A 23,156-nucleotide genomic window follows, 5' to 3' on the forward strand; every position below is an offset into this window, starting at 1 on the left:
GATTGTGTCTGTGTGGGCGCCCGGCCGACTGACAGCTCTTAAGACTGGTGGGTTATCATGTTTCACGTTAAACAAAAACACACACACACACCAATACAAACTATTATACCGGCTTTAACTATACAGTTCCACGAGGGTAAATACTGCTTCAACATACTTAATAAAAGGTAAAACGTGGTATTTTATTCGTTTTTAGTTTCACATACATCACACATAATAACAGTTCACAAAAATATCTACAAAAATCCATCACAAATTACAGATCTGAACATTTCCAGGAGCGCGTCTCCTCCACCACACACGCTCTCAACAAACCGACCTGCGCCAGGCACACAGGAATCTCACACAAACAGGATCTACATGATAACGAGCACGTACAGAATTCAAAACAATAATAATAATAATAATAATCGCTCTAATCGGCGGGTTTAACTCTTGTTGAAGGCGAAAGCCGAGAGCTTAGCCGACGCGCCCGGAGCTTTTTTCTTTTTAGCGCTGCTCTCGTCCGTCTCGTCCCGCCCGCCGTCGTCCTCGCCGTCGTCCCGTTTCCGCTTCTTGGGGTCGGCGGCGTCTCCGCTCGAGCCCTTCGCTCTCTCCGTCCACGTCTGAAACCGAGACGGACGGAAGGTTAAAGGTCAGAAGAGGAAGCTTTCACTAGATTTCGGAATATGCCTAAGAGGATTTGCTTCGATTCAGATTTTAATGTTCATGAGGGGGGGGGTCGAGCTCAGGGCTTCGTTACGGGCAGTCAAGTTGAGCTTACTTTGTGTGGTACGATGGGAAAAGGCATTCCCTAAACTGTTGCTAGTCTGATTTTTTTATCCAATCATACACAAAACATTTCGGTCCAGTATCCTCAAGGTTGAGGTTCACGATGGATCCCACATACCGCACGAACCCTGCACCATCATGTCTGTTTCGGTGCTGAATCCCAAATCCTCATTTCATAACGCACACTAGTCAGTTAGAACTCCTTCCTGCCGGTAGGTTTCTTAGCATACCCGTTTACTATATAGTTCAGAAATGGTCGTTCTGGGCGGGGCACCGGATGAACCTAGAACGTTTTGTTTGTACATGAAGTATGACTCTACAGTATCTACTGATCCATTTATGGTAGTATGAAGCATACCAGTCGGGGTGAGGGTGCTAGTCTGCAGCCCACCTTGGCCTGAGCAGGGGCGGGGCGGGGCGGTGCATGAATGAATTAGAGAAATCGAATAGACTTGAGTCCAGAGGTGCTGTGCTTTACACTAACTCTAGTCTTTGAGCATGCTGATCTTAGGCTTGTGTTCATCACAGCTGAGATTCCGGCTCAACCGACTGATCAAGATTCCGAAGCGCATCCGATACGATTCGTTCCTTCATCCGATAAACACACGCGTGGGTCACAAACCGACGCAAATCCGAGCGTAATGACCGTCGACGGGGCGGCGTGAGCCCTCGTTTCCCGATATTACAGAGCCGCCGCGAGTCACACGACCGACACGCACCGGTTATTAGATCCAGAGCGCAGTGGACACGTTCTCCTCCCGTCTGTCGTCACGTTCATTCAGTCCGGCATCACGCTTCTCCCCCGGCCGGCGCCGCCTCCGCCCCACTTCATTAGCATGAGATCAATCGGCGTGTTCCGCGCAGCCCCGGGCTACGTTTCCAGAGCGACGGCGCATACGAGCTGCACTCGCGTCGTGTCTGGAGTGTGTGGGGCGCGTTCTGCGCGGGGGCCGCGGAACAGGCGGTACAAGTAACACACAGTATAATAGTGTCCTCTACCAGCCTTAACAATTATTCAACCCCCCCCCCCCCCTTATTTTTATATTTTAGGATCACAGAGCGAGAACAAAGATCAAAGGCACAAGCATCCACCAGAGCTCGTTTGTTTGTTTATTAGGATTTTATCCGGAGCGCTAGTTACTAGTTACACACGTTTAATATCGAACCCACGCAGACACGGGGAGAACATGCAAACTCCACACAGAGAGGACCCGGACCGCCCCACATGGGGATCGAACCCGGGTCGCTCTCGCTGTGAGGCGACAGTGCTACCCCACCGAGCCACCGTGCAGCCCGAGCTCGTGACTCTCCGTGCTCGATGCAGGTCTCTATCCGAGCCAGTCTGGCGCAGGTGAAAAGAAGCGGTCTGTACTACTGCCGTGTTAGTCCCAGTCCTCGATCAGGAACGGACGACGATCCCGGCTCTGACCCACGCCCCGTCCGACACGTGGGCAGCAGCCGTATGCGTCTCATCACCTACACTAGGCGAGTGCATATGCGGATCAGCAGAGAGTGACCGTATCCGGCTTAGTCCCGCCCCTATATGAACAACAGGCCAATCGTTGTTCATGTGGCCGCTCAGCCCAGCTCTGGTGTTCTAGCGTGTGTTTTTACCGCTGCGCCACCTGAGCGGCCGTACGCACTGTTAATTTGAACCTTTTACATATTTATAAAGTGAATAAAACAGAAGGATTTCTTGTATTTTTGTCTTTTCGGAGGATTTTGAGTCGATAGCTTTTTGATTGATGCAAATCTCTGGTGGTGAGAATGGATTACGGAGTGAAAGGTCTAACAATTCTCTACAATCCAGAGAATTTAAAGGTTAAAGGGCCGTGCTTAAGGGCCCAGATAAAACGGAGCTATTTCTCTTTGAACTTTAAGGCCGAGAGAGACGAGTGGTCTGACCGGGTGGTAAAGCTTAACGCCTCTCGGGTCTGTTCAAGCCCGAGCTCGACCTTACCAGTCTCTCCTCGGCCGAGAGGGTACGGAAGCGGCTCATGGCCTCTTTGATGATCTCGGTCTCCTCCAGGTCAGGATGGTCAGCGAGAATGCCCTTCCTGTTCTCCTCCATCCACATCTGGAAACCAGTCTTGGGTCTTAAAAGCAGAGATACATGGAGCTGAATGATAATTGGTTGGTAGCAGGGTTATATAGGGCTCTACATGAGGAGTTCTATATATCTATGACATCTTGGACATTTTGGCTGAGCGATTGCTGACTGAATTGCCGTAGGACTGCTAGGACGCCTCATAGTGCAAATTAACCAGTAAACGCGAGACACTTGGAACGATCCGTGAATGGAAAGGGTTAAATCGCTAAAAACAACCTTAAAGTTTTGCCTATTACACAGGAAAAGACCTCATTTAATGGTCCGTGATGGGATTAGGGCTTTGAACTATTTGAACACTAGTCAGCATCAGCACCAAAACTGCAGAAATTTACTCAATTTATTATTTAACATCAGTGTTTTACCTTAAACTATTAGTGCTACATGTCGCTATGTTAGAATGACATTACTTCATTACAGTCAGGCCTGTTAGGCTAAGCAAAGTGTCAATCTGATGGACTTGAATGAACCCAGCGGTGCCGAGCGATGGTCCAGCTTCTACCTGGTGTTCTCCACGCCGTCCCCAGCGGCCGGTTTCTCAGCTTTCTCAGCCTCTCTCTCCTCCCGTTTCTTAGCCGCTCCTTTCTTAGCGCTCATCTGCAGCAGAGTGGCCTGAGCCTGAAACCACCGGAGACGGAACTGCTTATTAACACGTACGACCCCGTCTGAAGCCAAAACCCGTTACCCCTTTTCCACCAAAAAAAACAACCTGGTTCTTGGACCGGTTCTGTTCGGGTTTCTCTGAACCTCGGTGTTCTGTAGAGAACCGACGCGCGTTTCCACCAGTTTTTGAGAACCGAGTCTGCGTCATCATCGGTGGGCGTTACTTACTAAGAGTTAAGAGAAGTAATAACATGGTGGAGTGTGTGGATTATGTGCGAGCGTTTGTGCTGCTGTTACAGATGTTTGTTTTTATGTAAAAAGCTTCGATCTAACTATCGGTGATGAGAAGACGTGACGTGTTCGTCTCAGTCGTCGTTTTCTTTAGTTTATTAACGTGAGAAGCGTTTTGTGCTTCGGTTTCACCGCGACTCTCGGCTCAAATAACCGATTTACTCGGCGCTCGACTCGAGCGATAAAACATCATTAAAGTTCCACAACATGAACATTAATCTGTGTGAAATAAACATCAAATCCAGTCTAAAATACCACGTGTATCCGTGTTTAACTGGATTCACTTCTCGTGTGTTTATGCAGCTCGGGGAGCTGAAAAAGCTTCACACTTTATTTTTCACATTTCGTTCGGTCACTTTTATCACGTAATATCTCACAGTTCATCTTTTTAAAGGCGCTTTGAAAATATAAGCGGCAAACTGGAGCAAAATGTGATCAGGTGAAGTTAAAAAGAAAAAAAATGCAGCATTAAGCTCCATACGAGACTCCAGCGGACGTCATTGTCGCTGTGCTGTACAACACGACGCGCCCACTGACGGACGTCACGGTTCGGGCTGAAAAACCCAGTATCCCGTGGTGCCAGATCGGCCCGCTGGTTCTCTGTCTGGAACCTCTGTTTTCCGGTGGAAACACGCGGAACCGGTTCAAAATCAAGTTTGGGAACCGGAACGGGCTCCGTGCCGCGTCGGTGGAAAAGGGGTACGTGTGACCAGGCGCCTGTATCGGATATAACTGAGAGCACCACTAGTTGGTCTCCGGTGAACGTTTGCAGTTTTAAATGATTCTGCTTGCGTAATAGGGTTAAATCAATCATGGTGCAATTTAAGGCGCAATTATAGATGCAATCAGAAAGGGCGCAGTTTAACCCCCTCCCCAAATGTGTGTTAAAGCCTTATTAAAAGAGAACACAGAATAATGTTACTATAATTAATATAACAGCCTATTGAGTGGGTCGCCTCACAGCGAGAAGGTCCTGCGTTCGATCCCCAGTCCTTTCTGTAGGGAGTTTGCATGTTCTCCCCGTGTCTGTGTGGGTTTCCTCCCACAGTCCAAAAACATGCAGTCGGGTTAATTGGAGACACCGAATTGCCCTATAGGTAAATGTGTGTGTGTGTGTTTGCCCTGCGATGGACTGGCGCCCCGTCCAGGGTGTTACTGTGTGCCTTGCGCCCATTGAAAAGCTGGGATAGGCTCCAGCACCCCTCCCCCTAATTGAATAAGCGATTAAGGAAGTAAGAGAGAGAGATTATTGAGTAGAGCGTGAGGTTTGAATCCCGGCTCTGCCATGCAGCTACTGTTGGGCTCTTGATCCTGGATAAATAATATAATTGTACTGTACGTGTGTGTGTGTGTGTGTGTGTGTGTGTACCTGCGTCACTTTGGCAGAACTGATGTGTTTGTGTGTCATTATTAAATGCCCAGACACATCTGTTCCACCGTCTGTACTTCTACTGCACGTCATGTTCACTTCAGATTCATAAAAACAGGGCTCTCTGTGTGTGTGTGTGTGTGTGTGTGTGTGTGTGTGTGTGTGTGTGTGTTGTATGCTCAGACCAGACCTTGGAGCGCGGTTTCGGTGCCAGAGGTTTCAGTACCGGAGCTTTAGCCGGAGCCGAGAGTTTTCTGTTGGATGCCGTCATGGTGTCCAGAACGTTAACCGATCTGGGCTGCAGTGAGGGAGAAGCCGCCTGCTTGACCGGTCCGCTCACCTGCTCGTACAGGACACAACAGATACGTTTCACCGTCTGGATTTAGAACTGGTAGAACAAGTTCTGAATCTGGTTAGTCGTTACTGGGGATGTAATGATGCACCACAAGACGATCATCAAATCGATATTCATTTTAGACAGCAGAGGGCGCTGGCGCTATTCACCTCGCCTGGTTGACGTCAATACAGGGTTGCCAGGTTCGGAATTTTCCAGCCAAATTTATTTCTTTATTGGTATTATTCATTTATTAATCATGTAGAGTTTGATTTGTTTAAAATTTTTTGTTGTTTTTACACAATAAGAATTATATGGTATAAGTTTGTACCTACCTCACAGATAAAAGGGCATTCGTTATTTACATGAATAAAAGATAAGCACAAATACAGTATTTTATATTTATTTATTTATTCATTTTCTTCCCTTTTTAGCACGTACAATTGCACGATTGCTTCGCGCTTTCTCTCCACCAATGCCTCAGACACGTGGGCAGCAGCCGTATGCTGCGTTCTTCTCACCTACACTTTAACGAGTGCAGCCTAGCGTTGTGTACGGAGAGACACACCCCGACAGCACTCTTTTCTCATCTCTGCGCAGGCGCCACCAATCAGCCGGCTTAGTCCCGCCCATATCTGAACAACAGGCCAACCGTCGTCCGTGTGGCCGCTCGGCCTTTAGCCGACGATGTGTTCGAGATCCCAGCTCTGGTTCCAGCGTGTGCTTTTACCGCTGCGCCACCTGAGCGGCCCCAGTATTTTATTTTTTAAGGAGAGATAATAAAAGGAAATCGGGGAAGAAATCGTATCGTGAACCCAGTATCGTGGATCGTATCGCGTCGTGGGTAGAGTGTATCGTTGCATCCCTAGCCGTTACAGAAAGTGCTACACACACACACGGCACGTTTCTCTCACCTTAAAGGGGTTCACTCGCCCGTCTTTACTGACTGTGGAAAGTAAAAGGAATAAAACAGCAAAGTTATTATTAAATCTCTCCAAAAATTAAACCATTTTTATTATGTATCATATAATCTCAGCTCTGCTATCAGCCGGCTGGGCGCCTACACGCTACAATAGCTGAAACAAAGAATCCCTTCGACTCGCCCGGCCTCCCACAGACACGGCGGATAGACGCCTGGCCGGCCGGTTGCAGACCCGAGGTGGAACTCGAGGGATCGTCCAGATAGACGCATGTTCAGCAGCGGTCACAGATATTTATTGCACATTAATAAAGCTTAATAACACCGACTTTATTACACATTATTAGTACAGACCTGGTTTAGGTGAAGGTTTCTCAGGTGATTTTGTGCCTTTACTGAACGGGTTTAAACCTGCAGAATCCAACACAAAGCAAAACTTTAACACATTATATATGACCAAATGTATTTGGACACATATTCGGATCAGCATTTGTTATTAAATGAGACTCAGTGTGTCTGTACCCACCACGACCGTGATCAGGACGGAGTGGCTGATTAAGATATGGGGGGGTGGGCATGGGGCACTTCATTATGTCGCACACTCACGTGGCTTTTTGCTTTCTGCTTCTTCATCTGCTTCCATCGGTTCTTCCAGTGCGTCCTCTTCCTCTCCTGCATCCTCCTCCTCCTCCTCGTCATCCTGCGCTGCTCTGCTGCTCGAGTGTCTCTGAGCTCTGCTGGCTTGCCTGAACCTGCACGGTGAGATTGAAAAAACTGAGTATAACGGACACATACGGCCGTGTCTGAGGGCGGGAGGGAGGTCGACCGATCGTGGTGCTTGTAGGCCATCACATAAAACTCCACAGTAACAAACAAACACATATTTACCCGGTGTCTTGCGCTGGCGTGCGATAGGACGGATCCTCCTCGGGCTCGGCGTCTTCCCGCGTCTCGCCGGCCTTCTCTAGCGCCAGCTCGTTCAGCCGCTGGGCCAGAAGCATGCGCCCGGAGCGCGAGGCGTAGCGGATGGCCAGGGCGACCACGCTCTGCGTCATCATCTCCGCCAGCTCCACGCACCGGAACTCGCGCTCCAGCTTGCAGGATAACTGATGCAGACAGAGCAGAAAAACGGATCACGACTCTTATACAGAGACGGTCGGACCTGGAACACACTCACTACCGACCGAGCGGGGTCTTACAGGGGGACATGGTGCGTACGGAGCGGCACACACTACTATCAGGCATCAAAACCAGCCGGCAGGGGTCGTAATTACAGCAGCACGTTCCACACTTCCATGACACAGACTGTTATAAGGGACATTCTGCTTTTTCTGATTGAGCCAAGTGTCCTGATTTTAGTATAAATCATTTAAGACTTTATAAAACTGAAATTATAGTATTTTACAACATATGTCCCCACGCTCTAACACTTGCTCTTAACACAATGCTTTTATCCTACAGTGTTCGATGACTCCCATCGATGTTTTTAATCTTTATTTGCCATAAGCAAATATAATAATGTGGATAAAATCCATGTTTTAGTCACGTCCCCAGGTCCTGTTACCCTAACATGAAGGTCACGGGAGGGGCGAATCTGATTCCGACGGTGAGGAAGACTTACTGCGAACATCTTCATCAGGAGCTCCTGCTGCTCCTTCTCCTGCTGCCTCCGATTCTCCTCGTCGACCTCGTATCCGCTCGAGGAGAGGAAGTTAAAGTGGTTATGGAAGATCACAGAGCGCCAGTACTGCTCCTGTAAACACACACACACACACACACAGAGCCTAATGTTAACCCACAGGAAGCAGTAGTGATGGGTTTGTTTCATCGTTTCCAGACTACTGATCTGATTCTCATTCTGCCCAGAGCCGGTTCCGGTTCGCGAACTTGATTTTTAACCGGTTCCGTGTGTTTCCACCCGAAAAAAGAGGTTCCAGACAGTGAACCAGCGTCTGATCTGGCACCACAGAGTACTCGGGTCTTTCGACGCGACCCGTGACGTCATCGGTGGGCGTGTCGCAGTGCCGGGGTTTGGGTGCTTTCACATGAGAAGCTGTAAAACCGCCGCGCTGGTGTCTCGTGTGGAGCTTAATGCTGCACCTCGATTAAATTCTGATCCAGTTCGCCGCTGATATTTTCAAAGCGCATCAAAAGAGACGAACTGTTTGCCGCTCGGGTGGCGCAGCGGTAAAGAACACGCGCTGCAACCAGGGCTGGATTCTGAGTACGTGGTATCGAATCCAGCTCTGCTTCGAGGCTGGGCGGCTGTATGAGCAACGATTGGCCGGTTGCTCAGTTGGGGGGGGGGCGGGACAAAGAATGCGATCACGACCTCCGCCGGCTGATTAGAGGCGCCTGCACAAGAGATGAGGAAGAGCGCCCTTAGGGTGCGTCTCTCCGCGTGCGACGCTAGGTGGCGCCGAACTCATCAATGTGCAAGTGGCAAAGATGCATCCGGCTGCTGCCCACGTTTCGGAGGGGGTACGGGTCAGCTTCGATCTCCTCGGTCAGGGCGGGGTTCGGCACAGACGGAGAGGAAGCACGATGCAAATCGAACGATCGGATGCGCTAAAGGGGGAGAAAAATTAACGACGCTTAACGTGAAAAATAAAGCGTAACGTGGCTTGTTGTACTAAAACGACGACAGATGAATTTCGTCAATACAGAGACACTAATGACCAGTAATGACGTCGATAAATGTAGTTCCTGTGTGGTACTTTTAGTACATTCAGCCACGTTACGCTTCATTTTTCCCCCGTAAAGCGGATTCAGAACCCTGAGCTGCAGAACCAGTTCAACACAGATACATGTGCTGTATGTTAGACTGGATTTGATGGTTATTTCACACGGATGGATGTCGGCAAATCGGCTATTTGTGCTAAAGGTCGCGGCGAGAGCGAAGCGCAAAACGCTTCACACGTGGTTCGAAGAAAACCCGAACAGAACCGGTTCAAGAACCAGGGTTCTTTTGGTCAGTACGTGTCTGACTGACGTGTGTGATAGGTTTGAATGGCCGATCCAGCATCTGGTCTACATCACTCAGCACCGCCTGCTTATTTGTGCACACGCCTGAAGACACCAGGTACCAGCGCTACACATAAAACATCCTACTCGCATTTCCTTCACCAGACTGATCGGTCAATCGAAACGTCCAGGGTTAAACCCGTGTACACACCTCCATCTGTCCTTTCTCCGTGCTGGTCTGGCAGAAGGGCAGTTTGAAGGGCAGGACGGCTACAGCCGGGCGAGGGAGGGTCGGGGGGAAAACGGATCCTTTGCAGGGGATACATCTGCACACAGAGTCAATAAAAAATAAGAGGATTTAGACATGAAACACAACCTGATTCAACAAATAACAACTAGTCTAACATGAAACCTGCTCAGCTGTTCGGTCTGGACGCAGGACTAAAGAGGATTAGTCGATGAAATCCTCATTTTTTTAAATTTAAGCTGGTGTGGAATCTTAAGCTGACTAAGAAAAGAAGATTAAAAACCCTAAACTTAAACTCTGGACCCTCAAGCTGGATTATAAAAAAGGACACGAGACTCAGACGTGCAGGAAGAGAACTAACAAGGCAAATGAGACTACACTATACGGACAAAAGTATTGGGACACCATTTCAGCAACAATTCTGCAGCAACAGTTTGAGGAAGGTCCATTCTGGGAATAAGTACTCAACAGAAGAAACTCCAGCGCTGACCTCAGCCCCATTCAACAGCTTTGGAATGAACCGGAACATCAACTGAGCCATTTTTGTGTCTCAGCGGGCACAAATTCCCACACCGGACACACAAAAAAAAAAGCCCCACGAGTAGCCTTCTCAGAAGTACGGCTGACAAGATCATACATGTCACATATTCAGGTGTCCTAATACTTTTGCACCCTTATGGTCTCACCTGAGCTGCTGCGGGTCCTCGTGGATCCCGACCACCCAGTAACGATCGGACTTGCTCTTGCAGCTCTCACTGGTGTCGCACACGGGGGTCCACGTGTTTCCCAGCGAGCGATTCAGCATGCGCACCGTGCCCTGCGAGTCCGCGCAGCTCGGCGTCCCTGGGTGGCAGACGACAGGCGTGAAAGCTTCGGGTAATTCGACCGTACGGTACGCGCGCGCGTTTTAGAGAGAGTAGACGGCTTACCCTCGGCACTGAAGCCCAGCCACGTCAGGTGGGATCTGCGGGACAGGGGGAGCGGCTCACCGCGGACGATCTGCTTCCTCCTGCGCCCCAGCTGCAGCAGCTGCACCCCCAGGGCCTGATCTCCGTCAAAGCCAGTACCTAGAATCAACCGAAATGGTTCATACAGGGGTTCGTTTTGTATCCACGATTTTCCTGAACTTTGACCTTTCCCGTGATTCGTAGCTGAAGCCGGTTTTTGACTTCCGGTTACAGTGTTTACGTTCTGAACGACAGAAGTAGTGGTCATTCGTAACTGGTTTTTTTTAACAAACATGGCCAAAAGCACTCGGTGGTTGAATAGTAAGTGTAGAGCGACTGTCTATTTATGCATTTTGTTAGACGAGTGCACTGTTGTACCCTTATTCCCTCCTCTCGGTGTGTTGTTGGAACGCACCCTGCTCACTCGCATGTCCGTGTCTCTGCAAGCTGATACTCCGAACAATAAAGCAGTTTTGTTTTAGTTAAAACTGAGTCCTTTCTTAATTCCTAGCACTTGACAGTAAGGACATTTTAAGAAGCTGTGGTGAGCGTGTTCTGACAGTGCTCCACCCTTCCACGCTTACAGAGTGGGTAGATGACATGAGGTTAGCTATATTGATATAAGTGAACCATTTCGTCTTTTCCGAAGCTGTAGACGGTGAGGAGCTACAGAACTATAAAAGCACAGAGGCTTACATGCGTAGGAATTGCTGAAGGTAAACATCAGGCGTGGGTAACGCTGAGGGAAAACATCAGGCGTGGGTAACGCTGAGGGAAAGTGGAGTAGTGGAGACGGTGGGTTACTCGTGCATTGCAGGGTTAGGGAAGTTGTGGAAGGTATGGATGAACCGAGGAACATTCTAATAGCTGTGAAACACTGGAAATAATAAACGATGTATCACGACTGATTTGTTGATTGTTTTTACTTCTACAACAGTGTATACTGTACTTGGTTCATGAGTGGATGTAAAGCAGGAAAGGGGAGCTGAAGGGACAGAATAAAACGCGTTGCGTTGTTTAATTTACTAAAACAATGAACTGGGAACAACAAACAGGGTATTTACACCCGTTCAGTATTCACTTGCACAAGCCGTGTCTGTCTGGGTGTCCGGATTTAAATGTTATTTGTCCAATTTCTGCAACGCTCTCTATATTTTGGACTATACAAAGTGAAACTGCATTATACGATATTATAAATCTTTTATTATTATTTAATTAATAAATATTATATTATTGATATAATTAATATGATTATTATTATATTATTATGGAATGTAACGCGTAAGGCGCAGCGCACCGACAATGTTTACAAATCCGCTGGTGTTCAAAGCACGAACTTTCCAATAACAGCGACACACGTCGAGCCCGAGCTCATATTTGAACCATGCAGTCCTTACCAAAAGTAGTTTAATAATGTTGTAGTTAGTACTACAGCAAATCTAACGCGACCGGAAAAGAAAAACCGGCAAACGGAAATATGGAGGTGTCATGGCAGCCCCCATTGTGTTGCCAGGAAAATCGTGGATAGCGGGGCTTTGCAAACCGCATACCTCTGTGATACGCTACGAGCAGCTGCTCGCCGTGTCCGGCCATACACACGACGGGTCCCGGCAGGCTGAAAACCTCTCTCTGCACTCCGCCGATAGAGAAGAGGCGCACCAGCATGGCACTGGTACCCGCCGCCGCCCAGCCCCGACCGAGGCACAGCGCCCGGACGTCCTCGCCCTTGGGCAGGTCCACCATCCACTCCTTACTGGTGTCCCACGACGAGAAGTGCAGGCACTGCAGCTTACTGCGCGGAAGAAAGACGATCATCACAGGAGGAGGGACACGGGGGATTCACCACGGACCGGTCTCACCCGGGCGGTAAAACTCACCTGGCGAGTTCGTCCGTGCCCTCGCCGGCCAGCAGAACGGCCTCCTGGGAGAGATCGGCCATGCCGTGCTCCAGCGTGTTAGAGAGGTGCATGGCATGATGGACGGCGGAGTCATGGAACTCCACGTCGATCGCGTTGTCCTGCTCGTCGTTATAACTGCGCACGATACCCACCGAGTTCCAAACCTAACACACACACACACACACACACACACACACACACACACACACACACACACACACACACACACACACGCGCGTGCGCGTCAGCACATCAAGTCCAAGCGACCTTCCCCCGACCCTCGGTCTTCTCTTCTCACCATGAAACGGTGCATTAGGTGGGTGGGGGTGGAACCCGACTGGAAGGCTCTCTGGGGCGCGGTGGGCACGGGACCCTCGTAGACCGGACGAGGCGCGGCGGCCGGCGCGGAGGGGCGCGCGACGTCGCTCTGGGCGTCGTCCTCGGCCAAATGATCCGCCCTCACCGAAGCCGTGTCTGTAGAGTAAGATCGATTAGAGGGAACGAGCGTCAAAATATGCGTAACATTATGACCACCTTCCTAACTGACTGGTCTGCAGCCCCGTGTATTCCGACACCTTCCGATCAGAACCAGCACGAACCTGTTCAGCAGTTCGAGCTACAGGAGCTCGTCCGTCTGATCGGACCACACGGGCATCGATGAGCCTCGGCCGCCCATGACCCTGTCGCCGGTTTACCACTGTTCCTTCCTTGGACCACAAGAGCTGCAGTTTTGGAGATGCTCTGACCCGGTCGTCTAGCCATCACAATTTAAACCTCAGATCGTTTTTCCTGCTTCTAACATCAACTTTGAGGATAAAATGTCACTTGGTGTCTAATATATCCCCCCCACTAACAGGCGCCGTGATAAGAGATAATCAGTGTCAGCTCTGCAGTGGTCAGTATCTATCATACACAGTGGTAAACCGGCGACAGGGTCATGGGCGGCCAGGGCTCATTGATGCCCGTGTGGTCCGATCCGACAGACGAGCTCCTGTAGCTCAGACTGCTGAAGAGGTTCGTGCTGGTTCTGATAGAAAGGTGTCAGAATACACAGAGCAGCACAGTTTGTTGTGCATGGGGCTGCATAACAGCTAGTACTGGACTAGTAATTCGAGGGTTGCTAGTTCAAGCCCCACCACTTTAACAGCCAGGTTACTGCTGTTGGGCCCTTGAGCAAGGCCCTTAACACTCAGTCGCTAAATATCAAAAATGTAAAAGCTATTAGAACTATTAGACAGTAGTAGGGATGCCATGTATCCAACAGAGGTCGCCAGAGTGCGGATGGAAGTGTAATATATCCAAATCAGGACATTGTATGGTTCCGTTTCATTCATAAATGGATTAATGGCAAATAAAAGCATGTGCAACACCTACAAAATCTATATTGCAGCTTAAATGGGATCAAATCAGCTGTTTAGAGTCCAGTTTACACAAAAGCAGCCACACAAACCCTACATATTAATACAGTATCATGTAATCAAACCAGGATGGTTGAGTGCTGTGATTAATAACCACCCACCCCGGGAGTTCTCATCATCGTCCAGGACGTTCAGCCTGTTGCGTGGTTTGCCGGTAGCTGGCATGAGATCGTCCTCGTCCTCTCCGTCTGCCGATACACATTCATCCAGCAAGCCACCATCGTCGTCTTCATCGAAGAGGTCGTCATAGCCGTCCCGGTTCTTACTCGCGGCATCCTGCACATACTCGTGTATTAATTAAGCAATAGAACACGAGAGGGAGCGTGTTATCGCGAATAACATCACGGCTGTGATTCGGTCGCGGGCACGAGCCGAAGGCGAGTACAGTAGATCATCAGAGCCGTGATGTTACTGGCGATAACACACGACCTCGAGTGTTCTAGTGCTTTTATACAACAGTTTTTACAAAATAAAGAAAGAAAATAAATCAAAGAAGCCCTGAGTTTCATAATGAATATGCTTTAATATTGACGATACCTTCCGCCAAAAAGTAGTTCCACAACCAATATAAAGTTTAACACTACAGTACAGAGCAGACATCCCAAGCTGCAAAAACTCATTTCAGGGAGGAAAGAACAACAAGAAGAAGAAGGCAAGAACCTCCGAAGGGAAAAAAAAGAAATAAAAAACCTCTCGCACACACCAAAGCATTATGGGTGATAACAGAACTCTTAGGAGCTGCTAACTGGGCTATTAAGCTAACTGTTCCCATTACAAACACATTAAAGTTCATAGTGCGCTAGATTGTGTATCAGATCATGGATATATGTTCCCTACATAGTGCACTAGATTGTGTATCAGATCATGGATATATGTTCCCTACATAGTGCACTAGATAGTGAATTAGACAATTGATTTATGTTCCCTACATAGTGCGCTAGATTGTGTATCAGATCATGGATATATGTTCCCTACATAGTGCACTAGATAGTGAATTAGACAATTGATTTATGTTCCCTACATAGTGCGCTAGATTGTGTATCAGATCATGGATATATGTTCCCTACATAGTGCACTAGATAGTGAATTAGACAATTGATTTATGTTCCCTACATAGTGCGCTAGATTGTGTATCAGATCATGGATATATGTTCCCTACATAGTGCACTAGATAGTGAATTAGACAATTGATTTATGTTCCCTACATAGTGCGCTAGATTGTGTATCAGATCATGGATATATGTTCCCTACATAGTGCACTAGATTGTGTATCAGATCATGGATATATGTTCCCTACATAGTGCACTAGATAGTGAATTAGACAATTGATTTATGTTCCCTACATAGTGCACTAGATTGTGTATCAGATCATGGATATATGTTCCCTACATAGTGCACTAGATAGTGAATTAGACAATTGATTTATGTTCCCTACATAGTGCACTAGATTGTGTATCAGATCATGGATTTATGTTCCCTACATAGTGCACTAGATTGTGTATCAGATCATGGATATATGTTCCCTACATAGTGCACTAGATTGTGTATCAGATCATGGATATATGTTCCCTACATAGTGCACTAGATAGTGAATTAGACAATTGATTTATGTTCCCTACATAGTGCACTAGATTGTGTATCAGATCATGGATATATGTTCCCTACATAGTGCACTAGATAGTGAATTAGACAATTGATTTATGTTCCCTACATAGTGCACTAGATTGTGTATCAGATCATGGATATATGTTCCCTACATAGTGCACTAGATTGTGTATCAGATCATGGATATATGTTCCCTACATAGTGCACTAGATTGTGTATCAGATCATGGATATATGTTCCCTACATAGTGCACTAGATAGTGAATTAGACAATTGATTTATGTTCCCTACATAGTGCACTAGATTGTGTATCAGATCATGGATATATGTTCCCTACATAGTGCACTAGACAGTGAATTAGACAATTGGTTATGTTCCCTACATAGTGCACTAGATAGTGAATTAGACAATTGGTTATGTTCCCTACAGTGTGCTAGATTGTGTATCAGATCATGGATATATGTTCCCTACATAGTGCACTAGATAGTGAATTAGACAATTGGTTATGTTCCCTACATAGTGCACTAGATTGTGTATCAGATCATGGATATATGTTCCCTACATAGTGCACTAGATAGTGAATTAGACAATTGGTTATGTTCCCTACATAGTGCACTAGATAGTGAATTAGACAATTGGTTATGTTCCCTACATAGTGCGCTAGATTGTGTATCAGATCATGGATATATGTTCCCTACATAGTGCACTAGATTGTGTATCAGATCATGGATATATGTTCCCTACATAGTGCACTAGATAGTGAATTAGACAATTGATTTATGTTCCCTACATAGTGCACTAGATTGTGTATCAGATCATGGATATATGTTCCCTACATAGTGCACTAGATAGTGAATTAGACAATTGATTTATGTTCCCTACATAGTGCACTAGATTGTGTATCAGATCATGGATTTATGTTCCCTACATAGTGCACTAGATTGTGTATCAGATCATGGATATATGTTCCCTACATAGTGCACTAGATTGTGTATCAGATCATGGATATATGTTCCCTACATAGTGCACTAGATTGTGTATCAGATCATGGATATATGTTCCCTACATAGTGCACTAGATAGTGAATTAGACAATTGGTTATGTTCCCTACATAGTGCACTAGATAGTGAATTAGACAATTGGTTATGTTCCCTACATAGTGCGCTAGATTGTGTATCAGATCATGGATATATGTTCCCTACATAGTGCACTAGATTGTGTATCAGATCATGGATATATGTTCCCTACATAGTGCACTAGATAGTGAATTAGACAATTGATTTATGTTCCCTACATAGTGCACTAGATTGTGTATCAGATCATGGATATATGTTCCCTACATAGTGCACTAGATAGTGAATTAGACAATTGATTTATGTTCCCTACATAGTGCACTAGATTGTGTATCAGATCATGGATATATGTTCCCTACATAGTGCACTAGATTGTGTATCAGATCATGGATATATGTTCCCTACATAGTGCACTAGATTGTGTATCAGATCATGGATATATGTTCCCTACATAGTGCACTAGATAGTGAATTAGACAATTGATTTATGTTCCCTACATAGTGCACTAGATTGTGTATCAGATCATGGATATATGTTCCCTACATAGTGCACTAGACAGTGAATTAGACAATTGGTTATGTTCCCTACATAGTGCACTAGATTGTGTATCAGATCATGGATATATGTTCCCTACATAGTGCACTAGATTGTGTATCAGATCATGGATATATGTTCCCTACATAGTGCACTAGATTGTGTATCAGATCATGGATATATGTTCCCTACATAGTGCACTAGATTGTGTATCAGATCATGGATATATGTTCCCTACATAGTGCACTAGATAGTGAATTAGACAATTGATTTATGTTCCCTACATAGTGCACTAGATTGTGTATCAGATCATGGATATATGTTCCCTACATAGTGCACTAGATAGTGAATTAGACAATTGATTTATGTTCCCTACATAGTGCACTAGATTGTGTATCAGATCATGGATATATGTTCCCTACATAGTGCACTAGATTGTGTATCAGATCATGGATATATGTTCCCTACATAGTGCACTAGATTGTGTATCAGATCATGGATATATGTTCCCTACATAGTGCACTAGATAGTGAATTAGACAATTGATTTATGTTCCCTACATAGTGCACTAGATTGTGTATCAGATCATGGATATATGTTCCCTACATAGTGCACTAGACAGTGAATTAGACAATTGGTTATGTTCCCTACATAGTGCACTAGATAGTGAATTAGACAATTGGTTATGTTCCCTACAGTGTGCTAGATTGTGTATCAGATCATGGATATATGTTCCCTACATAGTGCACTAGATAGTGAATTAGACAATTGATTTATGTTCCCTACATAGTGCACTAGATTGTGTATCAGATCATGGATATATGTTCCCTACATAGTGCACTAGATAGTGAATTAGACAATTGATTTATGTTCCCTACACAGTGCGCTAGATTGTGTATCAGATCATGGATATATGTTCCCTACATAGTGCACTAGACAGTGAATTAGACAATTGGTTATGTTCCCTACATAGTGCACTAGATAGTGAATTAGACAATTGGTTATGTTCCCTACAGTGTGCTAGATTGTGTATCAGATCATGGATATATGTTCCCTACATAGTGCACTAGATAGTGAATTAGACAATTGATTTATGTTCCCTACATAGTGCACTAGATTGTGTATCAGATCATGGATATATGTTCCCTACATAGTGCACTAGATAGTGAATTAGACAATTGATTTATGTTCCCTACACAGTGCGCTAGATTGTGTATCAGATCATGGATTTATGTTCCCTACATAGTGCACTAGATAGTGAATTAGACAATTGATTTATGTTCCCTACATAGTGCACTAGATTGTGTATCAGATCATGGATATATGTTCCCTACATAGTGCACTAGATAGTGAATTAGACAATTGATTTATGTTCCCTACACAGTGCGCTAGATTGTATACCAGATAACGGATTTAAAACGAGATCGGGAATAAAGTCGGTGTCGCCTGCGTGCGCGTTTGTGTGCATGAACGCTTCTCAACCAATCAGATTGTAAGGTCGGAACTAACTGTTGTATAAACATAATATGTCTAATTTTATGAGATGAATCCACTAAGGGTGAGACGCTGACCTTGGTGTTCTTGGTGCTGGGCGTGGACTTAGTAGAGGAGGCTGCACACACTTCATCCAGCAGACTCAGGCAGCCCTCGGTGTCTGTATAAGCGATCTGTGCCCCGGATGGATGCCAAGCCATGCCACACACCGTGTAGCCTTTTTCATGCTTTTGTCTAAGAGCACGCACACACACACACACACACACACACACACACACACACACACACGCACACACACACACACACACACACACAGGGGTGATACACCACACACCAGGTTTACTTTATTCATACATAATCAATCATTTTGATCTGGACCGTGAGTACCTCTCGATGCACAGCTTGGCTTCAACATCCCAGACCGAGAGGAGTCCCCCGACCGCTCCCGCTGCCAGGAACCGTCCGCACGGAGACCAGACCACCACGTTGACGGCCTGCGAATCGACCCGGAGTTCAGAGAAACTTATAATAATAATAATACTTTAAATAATGATCATTCTCCTGGATGTAAATCGTACTGACCTGGGTGAGCAGGTCATCAGACAGAGTACCGACGTGAGTCCAGGAGTCGCGCTCGTACAGCTGTACTGTCGTGTCCACTGGAACTGCCAGCAGCTACGAGCACACAGGGTCATGTTGCAAAACATCATTTCTTCAAATATACACCCATCAGTCATAAGATTAAAACCACCTCCTTGTTTCTACACTCACTGTCCATTTTATCAGCTCCACTTACCATATAGAAGCACTTTGTAGTTCTACAATTACTGACTGTAGTCCATCTGTTTCTCTACATACTTTGTTACCCCCTTTCATGCTGTTCTTCAATGGTCAGGACCTCCACAGGACCACCACAGAGCAGGTATTATTTAGGTGGTGGGTGATTCTCAGCACTGCAGTGACACTGACATGGTGGTGGTGTGTTAGTGTGTGTTGTGCTGGTATGAGTGGATCAGACACAGCAGCGCTTCTGGAGTTTTTAAACACCTCACTGTCACTGCTGGACTGAGAGTCGTCCACCAACCAAAAATATCCAGCCAACAGCGCCCCGTGGGCAGCGTCCTGTGACCACTGACTGCGACTCAAACAGCAGCAATAGATGAGCGATCGTCTCTGACGTTACATCTACAAGGTGGACCGACTAGGTAGGAGCGTCTAATAGACAATAGAGTGGACAGTGAGTGGACACGGTGTTTAAAAACTCCACTCATACCAGCACAACACACACTAACACACCACCACCATGTCAGTGTCACTGCAGTGCTGAGAATGATCCACCACCTAAATAATACCTGCTATGTGGGGGTCCTGACCATTGAAGAACAGCATGTAGAGAAACAGACGGACTACAGTCAGTAATTGTAGAACTACAAAGTGCTTCTATATGGTAAGTGGAGCTGATAACATGGACAGTGAGTGTAGAAACAAGGAGGTGGTTTTAATCTTATGGCTGATCGGTGTATATAATATTAAAGCTTTTTGCTGATACCTTTCCTGAATGTGGCTGCCATGCTAGTCTGCACAGAGACTTGGCATTGCTGATATCACTCGACCTCTGCAGCACCTTCCAGCTCACTACTTGAGTCTTAAAGGGGGCAACAAGAGTCATATTACTGCTCAACAATTACAAATACACTCTAATATTTATATAATTGCCATTTAAATGACTATCACGGTCACAAACAAACTGATTTCTCTGCATTCATTGGATATTTCACTGAATGTCAGTTCTATCCCAAACACTCGGGGTCAACTAAAGCTAGCAGAGGGATTGAAAGTGCAGCCGTCAGAAATTGCCATGGATAATAGTGATACTCCAACAGCTGAGACGCTGAACCACCCGTCCTAAAAGCCCTTACCTGTTCTTCTATAGACCACACCGCCACTGAACCATCGCAGCTTGACGAGGCCTGTCGAGAGATCACGACACGATGAACTTCACACTGAGAACGATCTGTTATTTTTAATTCTGTGCTCTACGCAAGACACACAATATATTGAACATACACCCAAAATGCATGAGAGCTTTCATAAGATGACATGTACGATCCACTCACAAGGAACTGATCAGTGGGGTCAAAGGTTACACTGAGAACAGGGGCATCATGTCCACGCAGAGTCTTCTGCTGACTGCTGTCCGCCACTTCGATCACCTTTATCATGAAGTCACTGAGAAAGAAAGAAAGAAAGAGAGAGAGACAGATCAGCCATTCAGTCTTCTCGGCTCGTCTGTGGGGAAATCAAAAGAAAACCAATTTCCTACTGATACAGGAAGAGAAATCAAATAACCTGTTTGGGCCTGGGCTGCCAGCGCGCGTCAAATCAATATTCAAAACGAAGCGGGCGCAGGAAAACAGCTGGATCGATGCACTGACATGGTCTATAATGTTTCCCATTTAAAAAATCTATACATCCAACAATCGGGCGCTTAACGTGAGCATGAATACGGCTCGACGATGAGCGACACTTCGTCTCTGTACCGATACACGAAGTACAACAGCTTTATACTGACCAGAGCTGTAACGGACTCCGCCACCAGAGGGTACAATGACTACGACCCCTGGTATCTCCGATTTGCCGTACTGGAACACTAGTATCTAAATACCGTACAGAACTACAATAAATCAGGATCTTACTCAGGAATCAGGAATAACGATACCTCGACCCGGCAGCAACTCTGGTGCCGCTGAAGTTGAAGGCGACGTGGTTGGCGTTGGTGGTGAAGCGAGTGAGGATCCCATCAGGATCTCCGTCAGGAAACGTGTGGATCTGAACAGTGTTGTTGGACACCGCGGTCACCAGCTTCTCTCCCTACGAAATGATAGCATTAGAAATGTACTACAGTAGATTCTCAAAATTACTCATTGCATGGAGTTTAATATTCACATCCATGATTTCATTCCCCTCTCAGATGCACGCCAATATGTCGACCACCTGCTAAAACTGCCCCCAGGTGGACTTGAGTAGTGTGTGAGTGTAAATGATACTCATGGATGGAAAGATGTGTATTAGGCTGCTGTGAGAGACACAACAGCTACTACCTAGTGTTTGAGATATTGGAGAAATCAGGAATAGCTGAAGAACCCCACACAGATACCAGTAGATACACCAAGTTCACAATCATTCGCTCATGACGTCTACCTGCTGTAGCACCATCACACCGAGTACTTACTCTCAGAGCTAGAGAATGAACCTTCTCTCCGACGCTGATGGATTTGGGATCGTCGTCATCCAAACTTTCCCAGATTCGCACGTCTCCGTCACTTCCGCACGTAACAATAAACCTGCACAGAGGAACATTAAATCCTTTTCCAAACGCAAACAAAACCACGGCCGGTTGATAGGAACACAGACAGTCCAGTGATGCAGCGGGTCCTCGATATGGTAACGTGCTCTTTACTCACTTGCCGTGCTCGTCGAAGCAGACATCAGTGTGACCCTCAGAGTGACCGTAGCGCATCGGCTTCCTTTCACAGGGCATTGCAAATCCTCCTGTGGAAAAAGTCCAACAAATAAAGCATTCAAACTACTGACCAAGGTAGACGAGTCTTCGTAAAAGTGACGTTCATGATCTCATTTGGGTTTGAATCTCAGCGCTGCTATCACCCAGCTGGACGTCTACACAGACAAGATCAGTATGGAGGGATGGAGGGATGGATTGGCACCCTATCCAGTTTATTCATACCTTCTGGCCAAAATCAAAAACAAAAAGCTGCTGGAATGTGGCTGACTGTCCACAGTCAAGTGAGATTGATGACGCCAATGTTATGACAACAAAATGAAGGTTTGAGAGATTTAATACTGGAAAGGTGCTTATTTGGTGGGTGGCTTGGACGTTCTTGGTTTATGTCTGATCATGCAGACAAATTTCCCTGTAACAGATGATGACAGCTGGATTTTCTTTCCAACCTTGGAATTGAAGCCCCTGGTTTATGTGGTTTATGTGGTTTTCACTGGGGCTGAGTGTAGTCAATGACCCAAAAGATGATGGACATCATGATGGTCAAATTTAACACTATGTTTATGATTAAGTAAATTTTCTATTATACTCAAAATAAAGTCAGCAGACAAAGAAGTGTGTTCTATTTATTCAGTTAGAGAAAAACAACATTATTAAAACCCTAAAGCTGTCATGAAATGTCACAAGTGGATGTCAGCTCGGTGCTTCCACTGTAAATCCAACCCCGTCTGTTCTGTTTAACTATAATTCAGGCTTAGATAAGATCGAATAGGAGAAAAACCGTTAAAACCGTTAAAACCGTTACAGCCGTTAGGTTTTAAATTATTTGAAAAATGATCATTACATTACAATACTGACCAACACTTAATAAACAAAGTAAACAATTTAATAAGCAAATTCATTTAAACATACTACTAATTTACACTACTAAGAATAAAAACGCTTAATATCTAACAGCAAAATATTTACCAGTGTATAAAAACGAACTTTATTCCAACTTACTTTGTTGTTGGCGGTAAATCTAAACCGGAGCTAACAGCAGCAGCAGCTCGTGTCTCCCGCG

The 23,156-nt window shown here is 46.0% G+C and overlaps 1 protein-coding gene across 1 annotated transcript; it reads right to left on the minus strand.

Annotated features, from left to right (window-relative positions):
- Positions 1–157: 157 nt before the first annotated feature.
- On the minus strand, positions 158–23,156 carry wdhd1 (WD repeat and HMG-box DNA binding protein 1). The gene is made up of 26 exons (XM_063007708.1): positions 23,096–23,156; positions 22,038–22,125; positions 21,806–21,917; positions 21,293–21,444; positions 20,691–20,802; positions 20,493–20,543; positions 20,123–20,218; positions 19,156–19,248; positions 18,961–19,067; positions 18,651–18,807; positions 13,970–14,144; positions 12,749–12,924; positions 12,430–12,614; positions 12,103–12,344; positions 10,535–10,672; positions 10,292–10,448; positions 9,570–9,684; positions 8,016–8,147; positions 7,283–7,500; positions 7,001–7,146; positions 6,749–6,805; positions 6,390–6,421; positions 5,332–5,481; positions 3,381–3,496; positions 2,732–2,867; positions 158–605 (listed from the first exon to the last, which is right to left on the minus strand). The coding sequence occupies exons 2-26, from the start codon at positions 22,112–22,114 to the stop codon at positions 429–431; spliced, it is 3,309 nt and encodes a 1,102-aa protein (XP_062863778.1). The 5' UTR covers positions 22,115–22,125; positions 23,096–23,156; the 3' UTR covers positions 158–428.

The sequence above is a fragment of the Trichomycterus rosablanca genome, chromosome 13 (assembly GCF_030014385.1).
Source record: "Trichomycterus rosablanca isolate fTriRos1 chromosome 13, fTriRos1.hap1, whole genome shotgun sequence".
NCBI classification, from domain to species: Eukaryota; Metazoa; Chordata; class Actinopteri; order Siluriformes; family Trichomycteridae; genus Trichomycterus; species Trichomycterus rosablanca.

What these genes read in the sequence shown, in the direction of transcription:
- wdhd1 (XM_063007708.1), bottom strand. Translation starts at nt 22,114, where the DNA reads ATGCCCTGTGAAAGGAAGCCGATGCGCTACGGTCACTCTGAGGGTCAC. An exon ending in GGCAGCCACATTCAGGAAAG is followed by an intron (nt 19,249 to 20,122) that starts GTATCAGCAAAA and finishes GTGTGCTCGTAG; the next exon opens with CTGCTGGCAGTTCCAGTGGA. An exon ending in GACGGCGTGGAGAACACCAG is followed by an intron (nt 2,868 to 3,380) that starts GTAGAAGCTGGA and finishes TCTGCTTTTAAG; the next exon opens with ACCCAAGACTGGTTTCCAGA.